Source organism: Entelurus aequoreus, linkage group LG27 (genome assembly GCF_033978785.1).
Source record: "Entelurus aequoreus isolate RoL-2023_Sb linkage group LG27, RoL_Eaeq_v1.1, whole genome shotgun sequence".
Lineage (NCBI taxonomy): Eukaryota > Metazoa > Chordata > Actinopteri > Syngnathiformes > Syngnathidae > Entelurus > Entelurus aequoreus.
The window spans coordinates 6,835,948-6,852,079 of record NC_084757.1 but is presented as its reverse complement, the minus strand read 5'-3'; the positions used below and the strand labels follow the sequence as shown (position 1 = coordinate 6,852,079).

Here is a 16,132-nt window from a genome sequence, read left to right as displayed (position 1 = left end):
AAGTTAGGAACCACTGTACCCACAAGCTTTATAGATCCAACATAAGTTAGGAACCACTGTACCCACAAGCTTTATAGATCCAACATAAGTTAGGAACCACTGTACCCACAAGCTTTATAGATCCAACATAAGTTAAGAACCACTGTACCCACAAGCTTTATAGATCCAACATAAGTTAGGAACCACTGTACCCACAAGCTTTATAGATCCAACATAAGTTAGGAACCACTGTACCCACAAGCTTTATAGATCCAACATAAGTTAAGAACCACTGTACCCACAAGCTTTATAGATCCAACATAAGTTAAGAACCACTGTACCCACAAGCTTTATAGATCCAACATAAGTTAAGAACCACTGTACCCACAAGCTTTATAGATCCAACATAAGTTAAGAACCACTGTACCCACAAGCTTTATAGATCCAACATAAGTTAGGAACCACTGTACCCACAAGCTTTATAGATCCAACATAAGTTAAGAACCACTGTACCCACAAGCTTTATAGATCCAACATAAGTTAAGAACCACTGTACCCACAAGCTTTATAGATCCAACATAAGTTAAGAACCACTGTACCCACAAGCTTTATAGATCCAACATAAGTTAAGAACCACTGTACCCACAAGCTTTATAGATCCAACATAAGTTAAGAAGCACTGTACCCACAAGCTTTATAGATCCAACATAAGTTAGGAACCACTGTACCCACAAGCTTTATAGATCCAACATAAGTTAAGAACCACTGTACCCACAAGCTTTATAGATCCAACATAAGTTAGGAACCACTGTACCCACAAGCTTTATAGATCCAACATAAGTTAAGAACCACTGTACCCACAAGCTTTATAGATCCAACATAAGTTAAGAACCACTGTACCCACAAGCTTTATAGATCCAACATAAGTTAAGAACCACTGTACCCACAAGCTTTATAGATCCAACATAAGTTAAGAACCACTGTACCCACAAGCTTTATAGATCCAACATAAGTTAAGAACCACTGTACCCACAAGCTTTATAGATCCAACATAAGTTAGGAACCACTGTACCCACAAGCTTTATAGATCCAACATAAGTTAGGAACCACTGTACCCACAAGCTTTATAGATCCAACATAAGTTAGGAACCACTGTACCCACAAGCTTTATAGATCCAACATAAGTTAGGAACCACTGTACCCACAAGCTTTATAGATCCAACATAAGTTAGGAACCACTGTACCCACAAGCTTTATAGATCCAACATAAGTTAAGAACCACTGTACCCACAAGCTTTATAGATGAACACTTAGTCAGCCTCAGCCTGGCAGCCAATCAGCTTGCAGATCTTTAATAGCCTTTCAAATGAAAGTCCAGCTGGCTTGTCCATGCGTGGACCAAAGGGGGCGGGGCCAACCTGGAGTGGTTTTAATAGTAATAATGCCTGGGATTTATATAGTGCTTTTCTAAGTACCCCAAGTCGCTTTACATGTAGAACCCATCATTCATTGACACCTGGTTTTACTCCAAGAAAAGTAACTCTGTCCTAGAGTGTCATGTGACCTGTCCTGTCTTTGGGTCTTTTAGTGGAATCTTCTTTTTCTCCCTGTTGATTGCAAACGCACCTTCTTAATAAACCTGCTCTTTGGAGTGCAGAGCAAGGTGTTGTTTTGTTGCCGTGACGTCCTGCATCAGCAGCACTCTGCTGACTTGCACTCGCCAGGATTAAGCGCTGGGAATTAAAAGGAGAGCGAGCACCCGCCGCGTGCCCGACACTCTCACGTCTCCGCCGTGGACAGCTGCACGCAGCGCCATGACCCAGAAGGCGGTCCTCATCACGGGATGCTCCTCGGGCATCGGCCTCTCGCTCGCCACGCGCATCGCCAAGGACGAGAAGAAGAGGTTCATGGGTAAAGTACACCTGCAGTGTGTGTTGGTGCTGGAGGGGAAGGCACGTTGGCAATAGAACACGTTCAAATGTTACTACTGATAGAAAAGAACGCAAAGTTTTGTATTTAACTTATGCAACAACAAAAAAAAAGCCTTTTTTATGAAGTTTAAAGAAATCTATTGCAAAAAATTATATATTCATAGGTTTTTCAGTACAGGTCCCTTGGTATAAAAAGTTAGGGCTGTCAAATAAAATGTCCTAAAACTTTAGATATGAACTTATTTTATTATACATTTATTTATATATACAGATATGTAATGTGTGTGTGTATATATATGTATATATATGTGTATATATATATGTGTATTTATTTATATATATATGTAAATACATGTATGTATGTATGTTTATTTACACACTCATATATATATATATACATATATCTGTATGTTTATGTTATATACACTCACATATATAAATGTGTGTATATATATATATATATATATATATATATATATATATATATATATATATATATATATATATATATATATATATATGAATATACATCTATATATACACACATGTATGTGTATTTATACACATTTATTTATATATATGTATATACACAGACATGTCCTTACTTTCTGTTGTCAAGGAAACGGAATAGTGGGCGTTGCTTATGAGCAAAATTAGTAGAATTCTGCCTAGCAACTAACCTCAAGCTTTGTGACGCATGGACGCCATAATTGACATATGGAATATTAGACAGAAAATATGATTTATTGTTTAGGTTTATTTCAAACATGCATACAATTACAGCAATTACAGGTTTAGTTTAAAAAATGGTGCCATTGTTGTGTGAAGTCAGCTTTAGAAATGCTCTTGTAAGTACACTCTTTGTGGTTTTATTATTAAAACTTCAATTACTGCGAAGTTTTTTAGCAGTAGCTTTTCTACTTTCATCTCATGGACGCCCACACTGAGCAGAGGAGGCGCCCACATAACATACAGTGTACTTGTGGCTGTAGAGGAGGCGCCCACATAACATCCAGTGTACTTGTGGCTGTAGAGGAGGCGCCCACATAACGTCCAGTGTACTTGTGGCTGTAGAGGAGGCGCCCACATAACATACAGTGTACTTGTGGCTGTAGAGGAGGCGCCCACATAACGTCCAGTGTACTTCTGGCTGTAGAGGAGGCGCCCACATAACATACAGTGTACTTCTGGCTGTAGAGGAGGCCCCCACATAACGTCCAGTGTACTTGTGGCTGTAGAGGAGGCCCCCACATAACATCCAGTGTACTTGTGGCTGTAGAGGAGGCGCCCACATAACATCCAGTGTACTTGTGGCTGTAGAGGAGGCGCCCACATAACATCCAGTGTACTTCTGGCTGTAGAGGAGGCCCCCACATAACGTCCAGTGTACTTGTGGCTGTAGAGGAGGCCCCCACATAACATACAGTGTACTTGTGGCTGTAGAGGAGGCGCCCACATAACGTCCAGTGTACTTGTGGCTGTAGAGGAGGCGCCCACATAACATCCAGTGTACTTCTGGCTGTAGAGGAGGCGCCCACATAACATCCAGTGTACTTGTGGCTGTAGAGGAGGCCCCCACATAACATCCAGTGTACTTCTGGCTGTAGAGGAGGCGCCCACATAACATCCAGTGTACTTGTGGCTGTAGAGGAGGCGCCCACATAACGTCCAGTGTACTTGTGGCTGTAGAGGAGGCCCCCACATAACATACAGTGTACTTCTGGCTGTAGAGGAGACGCCCACATAACATCCAGTGTACTTCTGGCTGTAGAGGAGGCCCCCACATAACATACAGTGTACTTCTGGCTGTAGAGGAGGCGCCCACATAACATCCAGTGTACTTGTGGCTGTAGAGGAGGCGCCCACATAACGTCCAGTGTACTTGTGGCTGTAGAGGAGGCGCCCACATAACATCCAGTGTACTTGTGGCTGTAGAGGAGGCGCCCACATAACGTCCAGTGTACTTGTGGCTGTAGAGGAGGCGCCCACATAACATACAGTGTACTTGTGGCTGTAGAGGAGGCGCCCACATAACGTCCAGTGTACTTCTGGCTGTAGAGGAGGCGCCCACATAACATACAGTGTACTTCTGGCTGTAGAGGAGGCCCCCACATAACGTCCAGTGTACTTGTGGCTGTAGAGGAGGCCCCCACATAACATCCAGTGTACTTGTGGCTGTAGAGGAGGCGCCCACATAACATCCAGTGTACTTGTGGCTGTAGAGGAGGCGCCCACATAACATCCAGTGTACTTCTGGCTGTAGAGGAGGCCCCCACATAACGTCCAGTGTACTTGTGGCTGTAGAGGAGGCCCCCACATAACATACAGTGTACTTGTGGCTGTAGAGGAGGCGCCCACATAACGTCCAGTGTACTTGTGGCTGTAGAGGAGGCGCCCACATAACATCCAGTGTACTTCTGGCTGTAGAGGAGGCGCCCACATAACATCCAGTGTACTTGTGGCTGTAGAGGAGGCCCCCACATAACATCCAGTGTACTTCTGGCTGTAGAGGAGGCGCCCACATAACATCCAGTGTACTTGTGGCTGTAGAGGAGGCGCCCACATAACGTCCAGTGTACTTGTGGCTGTAGAGGAGGCCCCCACATAACATACAGTGTACTTCTGGCTGTAGAGGAGACGCCCACATAACATCCAGTGTACTTCTGGCTGTAGAGGAGGCCCCCACATAACATACAGTGTACTTCTGGCTGTAGAGGAGGCGCCCACATAACATCCAGTGTACTTGTGGCTGTAGAGGAGGCGCCCACATAACGTCCAGTGTACTTGTGGCTGTAGAGGAGGCGCCCACATAACATCCAGTGTACTTGTGGCTGTAGAGGAGGCGCCCACATAACGTCCAGTGTACTTGTGGCTGTAGAGGAGGCGCCCACATAACATACAGTGTACTTGTGGCTGTAGAGGAGGCGCCCACATAACGTCCAGTGTACTTCTGGCTGTAGAGGAGGCGCCCACATAACATACAGTGTACTTCTGGCTGTAGAGGAGGCCCCCACATAACGTCCAGTGTACTTGTGGCTGTAGAGGAGGCGCCCACATAACGTCCAGTGTACTTGTGGCTGTAGAGGAGGCGCCCACATAACGTCCAGTGTACTTGTGGCTGTAGAGGAGGCGCCCACATAACGTCCAGTGTACTTGTGGCTGTAGAGGAGGCGCCCACATAACATACAGTGTACTTCTGGCTGTAGAGGAGGCGCCCACATAACGTCCAGTGTACTTGTGGCTGTAGAGGAGGCGCCCACATAACGTCCAGTGTACTTGTGGCTGTAGAGGAGGCGCCCACATAACGTCCAGTGTACTTGTGGCTGTAGAGGAGGCGCCCACATAACGTCCAGTGTACTTGTGGCTGTAGAGGAGGCGCCCACATAACGTCCAGTGTACTTGTGGCTGTAGAGGAGGCGCCCACATAACATCCAGTGTACTTCTGGCTGTAGAGGAGGCGCCCACATAACATACAGTGTACTTGTGGCTGTAGAGGAGGCGCCCACATAACATACAGTGTACTTCTGGCTGTAGAGGAGGCGCCCACATAACATACAGTGTACTTGTGGCTGTAGAGGAGGCGCCCACATAACATACAGTGTACTTGTGGCTGTAGAGGAGGCGCCCACATAACATCCAGTGTACTTCTGGCTGTAGAGGAGGCGCCCACATAACATACAGTGTACTTGTGGCTGTAGAGGAGGCGCCCACATAACATACAGTGTACTTCTGGCTGTAGAGGAGGCGCCCACATAACGTCCAGTGTACTTGTGGCTGTAGAGGAGGCGCCCACATAACATACAGTGTACTTCTGGCTGTAGAGGAGGCGCCCACATAACGTCCAGTGTACTTGTGGCTGTAGAGGAGGCGCCCACATAACATCCAGTGTACTTCTGGCTGTAGAGGAGGCGCCCACATAACATCCAGTGTACTTGTGGCTGTAGAGGAGGCGCCCACATAACATCCAGTGTACTTCTGGCTGTAGAGGAGGCCCCCACATAACATACAGTGTACTTCTGGCTGTAGAGGAGGCGCCCACTTAACATACAGTGTACTTCTGGCTGTAGAGGAGGCCCCCACATAACATCCAGTGTACTTCTGGCTGTAGAGGAGGCGCCCACATAACATCCAGTGTACTTCTGGCTGTAGAGGAGGCGCCCACATAACATCCAGTGTACTTCTGGCTGTAGAGGAGGCCCCCACATAACATACAGTGTACTTCTGGCTGTAGAGGAGACGCCCACATAACATCCAGTGTACTTCTGGCTGTAGAGGAGGCCCCCACATAACATACAGTGTACTTCTGGCTGTAGAGGAGGCGCCCACATAACATCCAGTGTACTTGTGGCTGTAGAGGAGGCGCCCACATAACGTCCAGTGTACTTGTGGCTGTAGAGGAGGCGCCCACATAACATCCAGTGTACTTGTGGCTGTAGAGGAGGCGCCCACATAACGTCCAGTGTACTTGTGGCTGTAGAGGAGGCGCCCACATAACATACAGTGTACTTGTGGCTGTAGAGGAGGCGCCCACATAACGTCCAGTGTACTTCTGGCTGTAGAGGAGGCGCCCACATAACATACAGTGTACTTCTGGCTGTAGAGGAGGCCCCCACATAACGTCCAGTGTACTTGTGGCTGTAGAGGAGGCGCCCACATAACGTCCAGTGTACTTGTGGCTGTAGAGGAGGCGCCCACATAACGTCCAGTGTACTTGTGGCTGTAGAGGAGGCGCCCACATAACGTCCAGTGTACTTGTGGCTGTAGAGGAGGCGCCCACATAACATACAGTGTACTTCTGGCTGTAGAGGAGGCGCCCACATAACGTCCAGTGTACTTGTGGCTGTAGAGGAGGCGCCCACATAACGTCCAGTGTACTTGTGGCTGTAGAGGAGGCGCCCACATAACGTCCAGTGTACTTGTGGCTGTAGAGGAGGCGCCCACATAACGTCCAGTGTACTTGTGGCTGTAGAGGAGGCGCCCACATAACGTCCAGTGTACTTGTGGCTGTAGAGGAGGCGCCCACATAACATCCAGTGTACTTCTGGCTGTAGAGGAGGCGCCCACATAACATACAGTGTACTTGTGGCTGTAGAGGAGGCGCCCACATAACATACAGTGTACTTCTGGCTGTAGAGGAGGCGCCCACATAACATACAGTGTACTTGTGGCTGTAGAGGAGGCGCCCACATAACATACAGTGTACTTGTGGCTGTAGAGGAGGCGCCCACATAACATACAGTGTACTTCTGGCTGTAGAGGAGGCGCCCACATAACATCCAGTGTACTTCTGGCTGTAGAGGAGGCGCCCACATAACATCCAGTGTACTTGTGGCTGTAGAGGAGGCGCCCACATAACATCCAGTGTACTTCTGGCTGTAGAGGAGGCCCCCACATAACATACAGTGTACTTCTGGCTGTAGAGGAGGCGCCCACTTAACATACAGTGTACTTCTGGCTGTAGAGGAGGCCCCCACATAACATCCAGTGTACTTCTGGCTGTAGAGGAGGCGCCCACATAACATCCAGTGTACTTCTGGCTGTAGAGGAGGCGCCCACATAACATCCAGTGTACTTCTGGCTGTAGAGGAGGCCCCCACATAACATACAGTGTACTTCTGGCTGTAGAGGAGACGCCCACATAACATCCAGTGTACTTCTGGCTGTAGAGGAGGCCCCCACATAACATACAGTGTACTTCTGGCTGTAGAGGAGGCGCCCACATAACATCCAGTGTACTTGTGGCTGTAGAGGAGGCGCCCACATAACGTCCAGTGTACTTGTGGCTGTAGAGGAGGCGCCCACATAACATCCAGTGTACTTGTGGCTGTAGAGGAGGCGCCCACATAACGTCCAGTGTACTTGTGGCTGTAGAGGAGGCGCCCACATAACATACAGTGTACTTGTGGCTGTAGAGGAGGCGCCCACATAACGTCCAGTGTACTTCTGGCTGTAGAGGAGGCGCCCACATAACATACAGTGTACTTCTGGCTGTAGAGGAGGCCCCCACATAACGTCCAGTGTACTTGTGGCTGTAGAGGAGGCGCCCACATAACGTCCAGTGTACTTGTGGCTGTAGAGGAGGCGCCCACATAACGTCCAGTGTACTTGTGGCTGTAGAGGAGGCGCCCACATAACGTCCAGTGTACTTGTGGCTGTAGAGGAGGCGCCCACATAACATACAGTGTACTTCTGGCTGTAGAGGAGGCGCCCACATAACGTCCAGTGTACTTGTGGCTGTAGAGGAGGCGCCCACATAACGTCCAGTGTACTTGTGGCTGTAGAGGAGGCGCCCACATAACGTCCAGTGTACTTGTGGCTGTAGAGGAGGCGCCCACATAACGTCCAGTGTACTTGTGGCTGTAGAGGAGGCGCCCACATAACGTCCAGTGTACTTGTGGCTGTAGAGGAGGCGCCCACATAACATCCAGTGTACTTCTGGCTGTAGAGGAGGCGCCCACATAACATACAGTGTACTTGTGGCTGTAGAGGAGGCGCCCACATAACATACAGTGTACTTCTGGCTGTAGAGGAGGCGCCCACATAACATACAGTGTACTTGTGGCTGTAGAGGAGGCGCCCACATAACATACAGTGTACTTGTGGCTGTAGAGGAGGCGCCCACATAACATACAGTGTACTTCTGGCTGTAGAGGAGGCGCCCACATAACATCCAGTGTACTTCTGGCTGTAGAGGAGGCGCCCACATAACATCCAGTGTACTTGTGGCTGTAGAGGAGGCGCCCACATAACATCCAGTGTACTTCTGGCTGTAGAGGAGGCCCCCACATAACATACAGTGTACTTCTGGCTGTAGAGGAGGCGCCCACTTAACATACAGTGTACTTCTGGCTGTAGAGGAGGCCCCCACATAACATCCAGTGTACTTCTGGCTGTAGAGGAGGCGCCCACATAACATCCAGTGTACTTCTGGCTGTAGAGGAGGCGCCCACATAACATCCATTGTACTTCTGGCTGTAGAGGAGGCCCCCACATAACATACAGTGTACTTCTGGCTGTAGAGGAGGCGCCCACATAACATCCAGTGTACTTCTGGCTGTAGAGGAGGCCCCCACATAACATACAGTGTACTTCTGGCTGTAGAGGAGGCCCCCACATAACATACAGTGTACTTCTGGCTGTAGAGGAGGCGCCCACATAACATCCAGTGTACTTCTGGCTGTAGAGGAGGCCCCCACATAACATACAGTGTACTTCTGGCTGTAGAGGAGGCGCCCACATAACATCCAGTGTACTTCTGGCTGTAGAGGAGGCCCCCACATAACATACAGTGTACTTCTGGCTGTAGAGGAGGCGCCCACATAACATACAGTGTACTTCTGGCTGTAGAGGAGGCGCCCACATAACATACAGTGTACTTCTGGCTGTAGAGGAGGCGCCCACATAACATACAGTGTACTTGTGGCTGTAGAGGAGGCGCCCACATAACGTCCAGTGTACTTGTGGCTGTAGAGGAGGCCCCCACATAACGTCCAGTGTACTTGTGGCTGTAGAGGAGGCGCCCACATAACGTCCAGTGTACTTGTGGCTGTAGAGGAGACGCCCACATAACATCCAGTGTACTTGTGGCTGTAGAGGAGACGCCCACATAACGTCCAGTGTACATCTGGCTGTAGAGGAGGCGCCCACATAACATCCAGTGTACTTCTGGCTGTAGAGGAGGCGCCCACATAACGTCCAGTGTACATCTGGCTGTAGAGGAGGCGCCCACATAACGTCCAGTGTACTTGTGGCTGTAGAGGAGGCGCCCACATAACGTCCAGTGTACTTGTGGCTGTAGAGGAGGCCCCCACATAATGTCCAGTGTACTTGTGGCTGTAGAGGAGGCGCCCACATAACGTCCAGTGTACTTGTGGCTGTAGAGGAGGCCCCCACATAACATACAGTGTACTTCTGGCTGTAGAGGAGGCCCCCACATAACGTCCAGTGTACTTGTGGCTGTAGAGGAGGCGCCCACATAACGTCCAGTGTACTTGTGGCTGTAGAGGAGGCGCCCACATAACATACAGTGTACTTCTGGCTGTAGAGGAGGCCCCCACATAACGTCCAGTGTACTTGTGGCTGTAGAGGAGGCCCCCACATAACGTCCAGTGTACTTGTGGCTGTAGAGGAGGCGCCCACATAACGTCCAGTGTACTTGTGGCTGTAGAGGAGGCGCCCACATAACGTCCAGTGTACTTGTGGCTGTAGAGGAGGCCCCCACATAATGTCCAGTGTACTTGTGGCTGTAGAGGAGGCGCCCACATAACGTCCAGTGTACTTGTGGCTGTAGAGGAGGCGCCCACATAACGTCCAGTGTACTTGTGGCTGTAGAGGAGGCGCCCACATAACGTCCAGTGTACTTGTGGCTGTAGAGGAGGCGCCCACATAACGTCCAGTGTACTTGTGGCTGTAGAGGAGGCGCCCACATAACGTCCAGTGTACTTGTGGCTGTAGAGGAGGCCCCCACATAATGTACAGTGTATTTGTGGCTGTAGAGGAGGCGCCCACATAACGTCCAGTGTACTTGTGGCTGTAGAGGAGGCGCCCACATAACGTCCAGTGTACTTGTGGCTGTAGAGGAGGCGCCCACATAACGTCCAGTGTACTTGTGGCTGTAGAGGAGGCGCCCACATAACGTCCAGTGTACTTGTGGCTGTAGAGGAGGCGCCCACATAACGTCCAGTGTACTTGTGGCTGTAGAGGAGGCGCCCACATAACGTCCAGTGTACTTGTGGCTGTAGAGGAGGCGCCCACATAACGTCCAGTGTACTTGTGGCTGTAGAGGAGGCGCCCACATAACGTCCAGTGTACTTGTGGCTGTAGAGGAGGCGCCCACATAACGTCCAGTGTACTTGTGGCTGTAGAGGAGGCGCCCACATAACGTCCAGTGTACTTGTGGCTGTAGAGGAGGCGCCCACATAATGTCCAGTGTACTTGTGGCTGTAGAGGAGGCGCCCACATAACGTCCAGTGTACTTGTGGCTGTAGAGGAGGCGCCCACATAACGTCCAGTGTACTTGTGGCTGTAGAGGAGGCGCCCACATAACATCCAGTGTACTTGTGGCTGTAGAGGAGGCCCCCACATAACGTCCAGTGTACTTGTGGCTGTAGTCTACGCCACCATGCGGAACCTGAGCAAGGGCGAGGCGCTGGTGGAGGCGTCCGGTCGCAGCCTGGGTCGCACTCTGGAGATCAAGCAGCTGGACGTGTGTGACGAGGCGTCCATCAAAGCCTGCGTGGACAGTCTGCCCGAGCGCAGGGTGGACGTCCTGAGTGAGTCTCCGCCCCCTTTGTGTCCCCTCCCTTCCGCTCTTTGCTTGACTTCCTGTGTCAGTCAGTAACGCCGGCATGGGCCTGATCGGACCCATCGAGTGCCAGTCCATCCAGGAGATGAAGACCGTCATGGACACCAACTTCTTTGGACTGGTCAGGCTGCTCAAGGAGATCCTTCCTGACATGAAGCGACGCAAGAAAGGTCACATTGTGGTCATCAGCAGCGTCATGGGCATACAAGGTCAGGTCCTCTGCTCTCCTTCTTAGGAACCTGCTCTTCTTCTTAGGAACCTGCTCTTCTTCTTAGGAACCTGCTCTCCTTCTTAGGAACCTGCTCTCCTTCTTAGGAACCTGCTCTTCTTCTTAGGAACCTGCTCTCCTTCTTAGGAACCTGCTCTTCTTAGGAACCTGCTCTCCTTCTTAGGAACCTGCTCTCCTTCTTAGGAACCTGCTCTCCTTCTTAGGAACCTGCTCTTCTTCTTATGAACCTGCTCTCCTTCTTAGGAACCTGCTCTTCTTCTTAGGAACCTGCTCTCCTTCTTAGGAACCTGCTCTCTTTCTTAGGAACCTGCTCTTCTTTACAACTTCTTCTTTTTCAGGCCAGGTTCTTAAGAACTTGTTTATCTTCAGCATCTGTTCCTGCTTCTTAAAACTTGTTTTTAACAACAGGTTCTTCCTAAGAACCTATCTTCTTTGTAAAACCTGTTCTAAGAATATGTTCTTCTTGAGAATTGTTTTTTTAAGAACCTGTTCATCTCAAGAAACTGTTCTTCTTGAGAACCTGTTTCTTTGATTAATGTGTTCTTTTTGATAACCTATTTTGAAGAAACTGTTCCTTTTAAGACTGTGTTGTTTTTGATAACCCGTTTTTAAGAACCCATTGATCTAAGAACTTGTTATTCCTGATAACCTATTACTTTTAAGAACGTGTTCTTCTTGAGAACCAATCTCTTTTAATAACATGTTCTTTTTGAAAACCTGCCAAGAACTTGTTCTTTATTATAACCTGTTCTTCTTAAGAACCTGTTCTTCAGAACCTGCTATTTCCAAGAAACTGTTCTTCTTCAGAACCAAGTTTTACCAAGAACCTGTTCTTCTTTAGAAACCGGTCATCTTGAGAACCTGTTTCTTTGAAGAACGTGTTCTTTTTGATAACCTATTCCTATGAACCCATTCATCTAAGAACCTGTTCTTAAAAACCTATTGTTCCTGATGACCAACAACTTTTAAGAACCGGTTCATTTTAAATGGTTCTTCTTGAGAACCTATCTCTTTTAAAAACATGTTCTTTTTGAAAACCTGTTATAAAGAACCTGTTCTTTTTAAAAACATGTTCTTCTTGAGAACTTGTTCTTCTTATGAACGTGTTCTTCTTGAGAACTATTTTTATAACCTGTTCTTAAGAACCTGTTCATCTTAAGAACCTGTTCTTTTTTAGAACCCCTTCTTCTTGATAACCAGTTATTTTCGATAACTATTCTCAAGAACTTGTTCTTCTTCATGACCTGTTCTTAAGAACCTGTTCTTCTTCAGAACTTGTTCTTCTTAAGAACCTGTTCTTTAGAACTTGCTATGTTCAAGAACCTGTTCTTCTTCAGAACCAGGTCTTTCTAAGAACCTGTTGTTCTTCAGAACTATTTTTATACCCTATTCCTGACACCTGTTGTTCTTTAGAACCTGTTCTTTTTAAGACCCTGTTCTTTATGAGAACCGGTTCACTCTATTGAGAAGATCTCTGTGTGCCTGTTAGGAATCCTCTTCAATGACGTCTACGCCGCATCCAAGTTCGCCGTGGAGGGGTTCTGTGAGAGTTTGGCCGTGCAAGCTCTGAGGTTTAGTCTCAAGTAAGGTTCTGTTCAAGAAACTCCGCCCCCTCTTACACAGGACTAGACTGACAAGGACCGGAGAACATTCTTCCAAGAACCACTAGATAGACAGCATGTCAATGCAAAGACTCCATGTTTTCTTCACTTTCCTTTACGGCTGGTGTTCCTGGTTCTTCACCCTGTGTGTTGTCCCTCCTCAGCATCAGTCTGATGGAGTCTGGTCCTTCACTTTGTGTGTTGTCCCTCCTCAGCATCAGTCTGATGGAGCCTGGTCCTTCACTTTGTGTGTTGTCCCTCCTCAGCATCAGTCTGATTGTTCCTGGTCCTTCACTTTGTGTGTTGTCCCTCCTCAGCATCAGTCTGATGGAGCCTGGTCCTTCACTTTGTGTGTTGTCCCTCCTCAGCATCAGTCTGATGGAGTCTGGTCCTTCACTTTGTGTGTTGTCCCTCCTCAGCATCAGTCTGATGGAGTCTGGTCCTTCACTTTGTGTGTTGTCCCTCCTCAGCATCAGTCTGATGGAGCCTGGTCCTTCACTTTGTGTGTTGTCCCTCCTCAGCATCAGTCTGATGGAGTCTGGTCCTTCACTTTGTGTGTTGTCCCTCCTCAGCATCAGTCTGATGGAGTCTGGTCCTTCACTTTGTGTGTTGTCCCTCCTCAGCATCAGTCTGATTGTTCCTGGTCCTTCACTTTGCGTGTTGTCCCTCCTCAGCATCAGTCTGATCGAGCCTGGTCCCGTCATCACAGAGTTTGAGCGTAAAGTGTACGAAGAAGGCCTGAAGACGGACCTCAGCGGTGCAGACAAAGTGACAGCAGACATGTTCACCAACATCTACCTGAAGAACTACAAACAAATATTTGAAACACTCGGTCAGACGGCCGAGGACGTGGCCGAGGTAGCGTCCTCCTCTTCCTTAGCATCCTCCTCTTCCTTAGCGTCCTCCTCTTCCTTAGCGTCCTCCTCTTCCCTAGCGTCCTCCTCTTCCTTAGCGTCCTCCTCTTCCTTAGCGTCCTCCTCTTCCTTAGCGTCCTCCTCTTCCTTAGCGTCCTCCTCTTCCCTAGCGTCCTCCTCTTCCCTAGCGTCCTCCTCTTCCTTAGCGTCCTCCTCTTCCTTAGCGTCCTCCTCTTCCCTAGCGTCCTCCTCTTCCTTAGCGTCCTCCTCTTCCCTAGCGTCCTCCTCTTCCTTAGCGTCCTCCTCTTCCTTAGGGTTCTCCTCTTCCTTTGCATTCTCACCTTCCCTAGCGTCCTCCTCTTCCTTTGCATTCTCACCTTCCTTAGCGTCCTCCTCTTCCTTAGCATCCTCCTCTTCCTTAGCGTCCTCCTCTTCCCTAGCGTCCTCCTGTTCCCTAGCGTCCTCCTCTTCCTTAGGGTCCTCCTCTTCCTTAGCGTCCTCCTCTTCCCTAGCGTTCTCTTCTTCCCTAGCATCCTCCTCTTCTTTAAAATCTTCCTCTTCCTTAGCGTCCTCCTCTTCCCTGGCGTCCTCCTCTTCCCTGGCGTCCTCCTCTTCCCTGGCGTCCTCCTCTTCCCTAGCGTCCTCCTCTTCCCTGGCGTCCTCCTCTTCCCTAGCGTCCTCCTCTTCCCTAGCATCCTCCTCTTCCTTGGGGTTCTCCTCTTCCTTTGCATTCTCACCTTCCCTAGCGTCCTCCTCTTCCCTAGCGTCCTCCTCTTCCTTTGCATTCTCACCTTCCTTAGCGTCCTCCTCTTCCTTAGCATCCTCCTCTTCCTTAGCGTCCTCCTCTTCCCTAGCGTCCTCCTCTTCCTTAGGGTCCTTCTCTTCCTTTGCATTCTCACCTTCCTTAGCGTCCTCCTCTTCCTTAGCATCCTCCTCTTCCTTAGCGTCCTCCTCTTCCCTAGCGTCCTCCTCAGCGTCCTCATCTTCCTTAGGGTCCTCCTCTTCCTTTGCATTCTCACCTTCGTTAGCGTCCTCCTCTTCCTTAGCATCCTCCTCTTCCTTAGCGTCCTCCTCTTCCCTAGCGTCCTCCTCTTCCTTAGCGTCCTCCTCTTCCTTAGCATCCTCCTCTTCCTTAGCGTCCTCCTCTTCCTTAGCGTCCTCCTCTTCCCTAGCGTCCTCCTCTTCCTTAGCGTCCTCCTCTTCCTTAGCGTCCTCCTCTTCCCTAGCGTCCTCCTCTTCCCTAGCGTCCTCCTCTTCCTTAGCGTCCTCCTCTTCCTTAGCGTCCTCCTCTTCCTTAGCGTCCTCCTCTTCCCTAGCGTCCTCCTCTTCCCTAGCGTCCTCCTCTTCCCTAGCGTCCTCCTCTTCCTTAGCGTCCTCCTCTTCCTTAGCGTCCTCCTCTTCCTTAGCGTCCTCCTCTTCTTTAGCGTCCTCCTCTTCCCTAGCGTCCTCCTCTTCCTTAGCGTCCTCCTCTTCCTTAGGGTTCTCCTCTTCCTTTGCATTCTCACCTTCCCTAGCGTCCTCCTCTTCCTTTGCATTCTCACCTTCCTTAGCGTCCTCCTCTTCCTTAGCATCCTCCTCTTCCTTAGCGTCCTCCTCTTCCCTAGCGTCCTCCTGTTCCCTAGCGTCCTCCTCTTCCTTAGGGTCCTCCTCTTCCTTAGCGTCCTCCTCTTCCCTAGCGTCCTCTTCTTCCCTAGCATCCTCCTCTTCCTTAAAATCTTCCTCTTCCTTAGCGTCCTCCTCTTCCCTGGCGTCCTCCTCTTCCCTGGCGTCCTCCTCTTCCCTAGCGTCCTCCTCTTCCCTGGCGTCCTCCTCTTCCCTAGCGTCCTCCTCTTCCCTAGCATCCTCCTCTTCCTTGGGGTTCTCCTCTTCCTTTGCATTCTCACCTTCCCTAGCGTCCTCCTCTTCCCTAGCGTCCTCCTCTTCCTTTGCATTCTCACCTTCCTTAGCGTCCTCCTCTTCCTTAGCATCCTCCTCTTCCTTAGCGTCCTCCTCTTCCCTAGCGTCCTCCTCTTCCTTAGGGTCCTTCTCTTCCTTTGCATTCTCACCTTCCTTAGCGTCCTCCTCTTCCTTAGCATCCTCCTCTTCCTTAGCGTCCTCCTCTTCCCTAGCGTCCTCCTCAGCGTCCTCATCTTCCTTAGGGTCCTCCTCTTCCTTTGCATTCTCACCTTCGTTAGCGTCCTCCTCTTCCTTAGCATCCTCCTCTTCCTTAGCGTCCTCCTCTTCCTTTGCATTCT

General features: G+C 49.5%; 1 protein-coding gene across 1 annotated transcript in view; it reads left to right on the top strand.

Moving 5' to 3' along the window:
• Positions 1-574: 574 nt before the first annotated feature.
• zgc:109982 (uncharacterized protein LOC553564 homolog) overlaps positions 575-16,132 on the top strand; it is a 15,990-nt gene continuing 432 nt past the window's right edge. Inside the window, exons 1-5 of the mRNA XM_062038442.1 lie at positions 575-1,890; positions 11,021-11,182; positions 11,244-11,423; positions 12,933-13,026; positions 13,719-13,902. Of these exons, the coding sequence (XP_061894426.1) occupies positions 1,794-1,890; positions 11,021-11,182; positions 11,244-11,423; positions 12,933-13,026; positions 13,719-13,902 (717 nt within the window). The 5' untranslated portion in view covers positions 575-1,793. The remainder of the gene's footprint in view (positions 1,891-11,020; positions 11,183-11,243; positions 11,424-12,932; positions 13,027-13,718; positions 13,903-16,132) is intronic.